The sequence below is a fragment of the Diplotaxodon limnothrissa genome, linkage group LG3 (assembly GCF_057381915.1).
Source record: "Diplotaxodon limnothrissa isolate DT_005_m linkage group LG3, D_limnothrissa_male_GT1.1, whole genome shotgun sequence".
In the NCBI taxonomy this organism is placed as follows: Eukaryota; Metazoa; Chordata; class Actinopteri; order Cichliformes; family Cichlidae; genus Diplotaxodon; species Diplotaxodon limnothrissa.
In genome coordinates, this window is record NC_140598.1 from 41,607,596 (window position 1) to 41,615,209 (window position 7,614).

General features: G+C 36.6%; 1 protein-coding gene across 1 annotated transcript; it reads right to left on the reverse strand.

Annotated features, from left to right (window-relative positions):
• Window positions 1-233: 233 nt before the first annotated feature.
• Window positions 234-1,578, reverse strand: LOC146635875 (endonuclease domain-containing 1 protein-like). Its single transcript, XM_085350235.1, has 2 exons — window positions 1,255-1,578; window positions 234-854 (listed from the first exon to the last, which is right to left on the reverse strand). Exons 1-2 carry the CDS (start codon window positions 1,576-1,578, stop codon window positions 234-236), a joined length of 945 nt encoding a protein of 314 aa, XP_085206361.1.
• Window positions 1,579-7,614: the final 6,036 nt, after the last annotated feature.

Consider the following 7,614-nt stretch of genomic DNA (forward strand, 5'->3'; position numbering starts at 1 on the left):
ATACATTTCAGTTGTATTTCACCCAGATGTACTGCTTCTCATTCATTGAGGGCAAAGAATTGCTTTTTTATGAATAATTGCTTTTATGGTATTGGTATAATATTTGGTAGTAGATGTGGGACACTGTGGTAGTAATATGGTCAGATGCAGGACTAGAAGTGTGAAAGACCAGTACTGGCACTGGGAGGGGCTGCTGCGTTAGCTTTAGAAGTGGAAGACACAGATATTGGACTTCAAGGGATAGCAGTGGTTGTAGGAGAAGATGTACTTGATGTGGGTGAGCAATTGCAGTTAGAGGAGAGGTCTGAGTACAAGTGAGTGGCAGTGGTGTGAAGAGGACATTGTGTTTGAGGAAATGGTTCACTTCCCAGGGTTCTGTGAAGTTCTGTTAAGGTCTGTGTCTGCAGGTATTTAGGGCCATCGGCCACATTCTCCCCCCAGTGTGCACTTGCCAGCCAGCTGTTCTGCCTGTGACTGTAGCAGCAGAATGCTGACCAGAGCACTGAAGGAATATTGATCTTGTTGTTGAGACTATTGTTGCTGGGCAGTGCTCCAGTAACTACAAAGCCTTCTATTTTTTCATTGTTGTTAAGGCAATATTCATTCAAAACACATTTGACACAGTTTTCCATTCTATTCCAGCTTCCCTGGTTGAAATTACCTATTTGTGGAACAATGTTAGTCAGTGTAAAAGTCGACCTTTTTTCAATAAGAGTGGATCCGTATGAGTTTGGGAATAAATGTCCTCTGTCAAACCCTTGGTTGTTTTTGAAATCTTCATTTCCAGCCTGGTAGTTGTAGATGATGTTTTTGTTTGATTTTCTCATAATGCCTTTGTCTCGTATGTTTTCAAGCTGTCAAAATGTAAAAAGGATAAAATAGTGATGAATGTATGGTTACTGATAAATAAATTAACTGCGCAGTTAATATTTTTTCATTTAAAGAAAAGAAAAGAGGACTTAAACCTCGGATAATTTCTGGCTGATAATGATTGTTTTCATTTACTGAGCAAACTTGGATTGACACAATTTAAGCTAATTTTAGCCAAACTCATTTAATGTAGGATTAAGGACGTCTTTAGGAAAATACATTGAACAATTCTGAATACCACAATGTAATGGAAAATATCTGTAGATTCCTGATTAGCTACAATTATAGCATGTAAGTAGGACTACACTCTCATAATATTTTATTTTAGTCTAAAATTAATTGTTAGTTTTACTGGTAACTATTATATGTTATTGCTACTGATACCTGTGGTTCGATCATCCATTTATTCTTGGGCCTCTTGCCTCCAGCTCCCCCTCTGTACTTTGCAGCAGAAAAAACTGGAATCTTGTTCTGGGTGTCGTACAGCGTCACAAATGTTCTGGTGTTATTTAAAGTCTGGCGAATCAGTTTGTATCTGTTTTGGTCCAGGATGATCCCTCCCTCCAAAATTCCTGGGATGTGTGGTGGAGTTTGCTGAAGAAAAAACTCCTTACAGTCTTCCACTGATGCCACCACTTTAGTTTCAGTGGAAAAGATGGACAGAAGGAGGAGAGCAGCAAGGGGCAGGAGATGCTTCGGTAATGACATCGCCAAACACTTGATCATCTGTTCAGAGGAAAATAACAAAACAATTCTAAAATATTACTCTTAAAGGGAAACAATTATTTTCCTTTAGCTGCTCCATTTAGGGGTTGCCAGTGCAGATCGTCTTTTTTCATCTCACCCTATCCTCCGTTGCAGCAACTCTCTGTTTGCCCTGGCCTCATTAACATTTTATAAGCCTTTCCAGTCATGCTGCCTCCTTCTCCATCCACTCCACCTTGCCTTCATCGTCTTCTTCATCTTGCTTGTAGACTGTTTACCTTCACTAGCTCTGCTCCTTGTATCTTCACTGTTGCACCCATGTCCCTGTCATTCACAGACACGTATTCTGTTTTATTTCTACTGAATTTCATCCCTCATGCATATCCCGCACCACTCTCACATAGTTCCCTGCCACTCCTGACTTCCTCCACAGTTTTTATCATAACTCTCTGTAAGCTGCAGTGTTAATATGGTTACAAAATACATGGTTATTAACTATTAATCGGAATAAATAAATAAACGAAAACAAAAAAAGATAACAAGTTGGGCCCATAGAGAGTTTATAGAGTGCCTCTTGGCAAATCTAATGTATTTGGAACAACAGTCTTTTCAGATCAGATGGTTTTGCTTACTAAAGCTGAAGAACAAGACAGGCTCAAAATAAATTGTCCCTTGCTATAACGCGCTTCACCTTTCTCGGCTTCGCTGTTTTGCAAAGTTTTTGTGTGCAAATTTGCACGCTTTTTTCTTTTTACAACGCATTGTGTTCCGCGTCCTAATTGGCTGTAGACCATTGTTAATCAATCTCCTCCTTGCTGTGTCTCCTGCACAGTACAGAATGCGTTCAGCTTGTCAAATTTACATAAATCTTCGATCTCTAGCAGTGTGACTCTGACGTGCTGTGCTGTATACTTGTAAGTTTTCTCCCAAACAAACACAACAATGTCGACCAAGCGATTTGCACCGTCAAAGGCACCTGCAGTAGCACCCAAAAGGCAGAGGAAGATGCTAACCATCGCACAAAAAGCTGGACTTCTGGACATGCTAAAGGAAGGTAGAAGTTACCGTATTTTTTGGATTATAAGGAACATTAAACGAAATAAAACAGTCCGATATTTGAAACTTCACTCATCTTGTTCTTCTTGCTTCCTCTACTTCCGTACCATGGATTCATTAATGTTGAATTCTCTCACAGCTGCTCTATTTCCATGTTCTGGACCTGAAAACAGGATTTGACCTTTGGTTTTATTCTAAAATACTGGACTTTTTTTCTATTAAAATTTGAATTTTGAGAGTTTTTAAACACCAGAAAAAAGTGTGAAAATGTTCATGCCTGTCTGAGTAAAGTGTATAAAGTGTGTAGTGACGGGTTTTACAGCCTTAAAATATCTATAATAATTGTAAAATATAAAGCTCACTGCTTCGCTGATTTCAGCTATCGTGGGTTTTCTTTAGAACGTAACTCCGGCGTTAAACGAGGGACCACTGTATTGAAATAATTTTTTAAAACTACAGTAAAACTAAAGCTCAAGATGCCAGACTAAAAATATTAACTTGATCCAAAATACTGCAAACAGTAACTTCTTACATGGAAAACCAATAAGTAAAAACAGAAATCAAAGACTCAACAATATGACAAGAAGTCAGATTTGAATAAGAGATCAAGTTTTCAACTTTAAACATCTAGAACATTAACACACAACTGCTCAGTTACATTCACCGAGACTTCTTAACTCAGATACATCATTACTTTGAGATCATGACAGAAAGTGTCCACAGACAGGACTGTATGAGTTACTTTTTCTTTGATAAATATTAGTTTCAGAAAATATAAAATAGTAAATATTAGACATACATACTGTGAAAGTAAACTTGAAGAGGGTTTATGTAGTAATTTCTCTCCATTTTAATTTGCAATCACCCAGATTATAAAGAAATTAAGAAGATTAATAAAATAAACTGAAAGAATTCTCACCACCACTTGTTTGTAAAAACCAGCTGAACTTCTGTTGTTAAAGGGTCACACAGCGGAGGAAACAAGACAGTGAAGACCAGGAGTGCCTTCCTCAAATATAAACTGAGCCGAAGGAGGAAGTTAATTTTTTGTATCAATGAGTCCAGCTGACTGGAAGTGCTAGTAAGTTTCCACAAAACCCCGTCATACATTTTCACATGCATATAGTAAAACTGACCACAGCTTCTGCTGGAGTTCTTTTAAAATAAAACAAAATGTATTTCTTAAAAAGCAACTTTGTTACTGTAATAACACATTTTTATAAAATCAAAATCAAAAGAAATAGGATATGGTTGATTAACTAAACTTGTTATTTTAATGTCAATATATATAAAAGATATTTTTCAAAAATATATCAAAATATCTCAATACAAGAAAAAAGAAAAAGTGGTTCCTGGTGGAGAGCATATAAAACTACGTTAGTATAGTCTGACAATAAAAACACAGAGGTGGAAACCTGAATGTGGCATGAGGAGGTACGGGTGTCTTGACAGAAGACAGCACACATTTAGCAGCGATTTCCTTTCTGTTTTTGCCTGGTTCCAAACATGAGAGTAGGTCTGTAAGTAACCTGCTTAAACATCCATATGTTTTCATTTCTAAACCGCAGCACTTTTATAGATAATTTTATGTAGAATTTTATAGATTTTCTGCTCATGTTCAAATCTTTCTGCAAATTAAATGGTGACCCAAAATCCAAACAAATGAAAACAGATGTAGAGCATAAAAATACACTTGGAGAGTTGATTAGGAACAAGACAAAGATGAGAACAAACAGTAAAAAGTAAGAAAACTGAATTTCAAAGCAAAGCAGAAAGTAACTTGGGGAAAAATACTCAAAAGAGACCAGATGAAACAGTGACATCAGAGATGTGGGAACAGACAGAGAAATTACAGAGTGAACTAAGCATGTGAGAAACTCAAAACAGAAACTGTGTCAGAATAAAGAACAAGAGGTCAAATACACTGAAACTATTTTTATGCATGTGTTATGTAATGTACATTTAGGTCATATGTCTGCTTATTAAAGCTGATGGACACGACATATGAAAAATACAGTAAAACTATAGCTCGACATGCTAGAATCAGAATAAAAACATGAACCAAAACTGTGTAAATGGGACACAACAGAAATATTTTTTTACAAACCAGTTACATCACAAGGAGTCAAATTTAAAACCAAAACTTTGAGACCATAACAATAACAAAAAAGAGAGATAGAAAGTGTTGAGGACTCAGGGTCCATGACACAAACTGAGACGATTAACTTTAGAGACATAAATACCCTTAGACCATGCCAGTTCCACGCTTAATTGTAGAAATATATAATGCAAAGTGAAAATGAAAACTGTCTTTCTTTGTAATTTCTTTTTGATTTCATTTTGATTTCCAATCACCCAAACAAAGAAAGTACAAAGATGTTTTTGTAAAAAAAAAAAAAAAAAAGTAATTTTTGTATCCATGTGTATCACAGTGGAGGTGCTGAGTAGATTTTATCAGAACTCGACGACAGATTTCCACATGCATCATTTCCCACAGTAAAACTGACCACAGCTCAAGCTGCAGTTCTTTTAAAACAAAAGAAGCTCATGAAAAGCAACAACTTTGGAGAAGAGTTATTTTACTGTAAATTAAATAAAAATCTTATCAAAATGTAAAAAAACAAAAATGAAAACACACACGCACACAAATACACACAAAAATATTACAAGGACTGGTCCGCAAGGCAGACTTTAAACTAAAGGTTATATTGCAAGCATAAACATTATGCTTTTTTGTAAGTGCTACAGTCTTCTGGATGGACTTTTGTTATACCATTAACACTTTCCAACAGAAGAAATAAAATAAAAAGAAACAAGGAAACATTATGTTTCTCAGTTCAAGCTAAACCTTTTTTGATTTGACCACTTTTACACCAGTCAAAATGTGTGTAGCCATAAATGGATTATGGTAATATTGTCACATTTCGGGGTCATTTTGATCCAGTATCTTGAGTTTCCTGTGATTTTGGTTTCTGTTTGTATTTTTAGCCCCTCTGTCCTGTGCCTACCCTGGTCCCACGTGTCTTTGTTCCCTCTGTTGTCATGTCCGTGTTGTCGTAGTGTCTACTTGTGGGTCTGAGTCTGTAAAATTCAGTGTACTTACAGTTTTACTTTGATAGTCTTCGGTCTGTGTGCGTGATGTTCTGTTTGCTCTCCCCCGTCTAGTCTGTGTGATTAGTGTCAGCCGTGTTTCCCAGGTGTCTGCTCTTTGCCCTGTTCCTCTTCTGTATTTAGTGTCTGCGTGTGTCCCTGCTCGTTGTCACGTCGTCCCTCATACTTGCCTGTGTGCTCTGTTTTCATCCACAGTTTCTAGCTGTCCCAGTTTCACTTTTGTTTTGTCTTTTGCCAGCAATAAAGCTGTGGTTTTTGAGTTCTGCCTCTGTGAGTCTGCATATTGGATCCCTTTCCTTCCTGCCTGCACATAGTCATGACAAATATGAATGGTTTATATCCCACATGTGTTTAATTACAATGGCTATAATACTTGTAGAACACTAATTATTGTTAAAATTATGTTTGTTTTCCCTTAGACATAATTAAGGTTTATTTTAAAGATTATACACATTATAAATAATAATAAAAATAATAATAATAATAATATTTCAGCAAGATGATTGCACATGTGCTGTGGGACATAACTTGCAGTGAATAATTAGTATTCTTTAAAATTATTATGTTGGGTTAAAAACTTGTTGACATTAAGAGACTTGAGAGACATGTGTCAACAAAATCAAAGACAGTGTATTTAAAACTGATTTTAATTGTTATAGTTGAAATTCAATTTGGTTGTCAAGAAGTTGGAACAAGAGAAAAGTGACAATATGATGAGCCTTCAAACATCATCATGTCATAGTGTTACATACATACATCATACTGTTAAGGCTCACCATGATTTCAGCCTAAACAGTAACGTGGAAGGCAGTCCTTTTCATGTATCAGTCACCAGAGGATTTTGCATAAAAACAAGTGAAAGAAAAGTGCTATTTTATTTTATGTTATTTGACAAACCTGTCAAAAATGTTTTAGTACAACTTTGGTAAGCTACCAAGCCGCACCGCTTGATGGATTGTCAGAACATTATGGCTACCATAGTCAGGAGCCTTGTGGAGTAATACGTACTGTGCTTCAACATAATATTACCGTACTGTCTGTGTATAACAATCCCAAAATGGCACCTCTTAAGAGACATGCTTACGAAGCAGATTTCAAACTCAAGGCTGTCAGTCATGCAGTAGAACATGGGAATAGAGCAGCTGCGAGAGAATTCAGCATTAATGAATCAATGGGACGGAAGTGGAGGAAGCAAGAAGAATGAGTTTTGTTTCGCTTAGTGCGCTTTATAATCCGGTGCGCCTTATGGTCCGAAAATACGGTAGTTCCCAGAACTTAAAGAAAATATGGAAATTCATTGCCTAAAAAACGAAGTAAATCTTACTTAAGATAACTATGTTAGGACAACATTCATTCTGAGTATTTAGCATCTAGTTAGCTCTGCAAAAGAGAAGCGAGCAAAATTGGAGTAACGTTTTTTAACTGACATGCAATTTGAAAAGACGCAACAGACCCAGCAACAAACAAACGTTTTCTAACTTGTGGGTCCCGCACTGTGGAGCCATGGTGGGGCCCACTTATCGCAGCCCACACCTGGAGTGTTAACTCTCAGAAATGGCAGACACAGCTTTTGTATGGGAAAGACAGATCGACGAAGTATGTCTGCACACAAACCCACCAGTAAAACATGAAATCAGATAAATCTGACACCCTCTTTGGTTACTATTACTACGAATCGTTGTTTTGCAAGTATGCACATCAAACTGTTGATACTGTTGAAAATGTATTTGGAATAAAACTAAATGTCTGAAGTTTGTCATAACCTTTATAGAAAACTGAAATCACTTAGTATTTTGCCCTCTGGATTTTCTGTTCAGTCTACCTGCTGTGATCTGAATTATAAGTGTTCTTGTGACTGGAGTGCAGTAATCA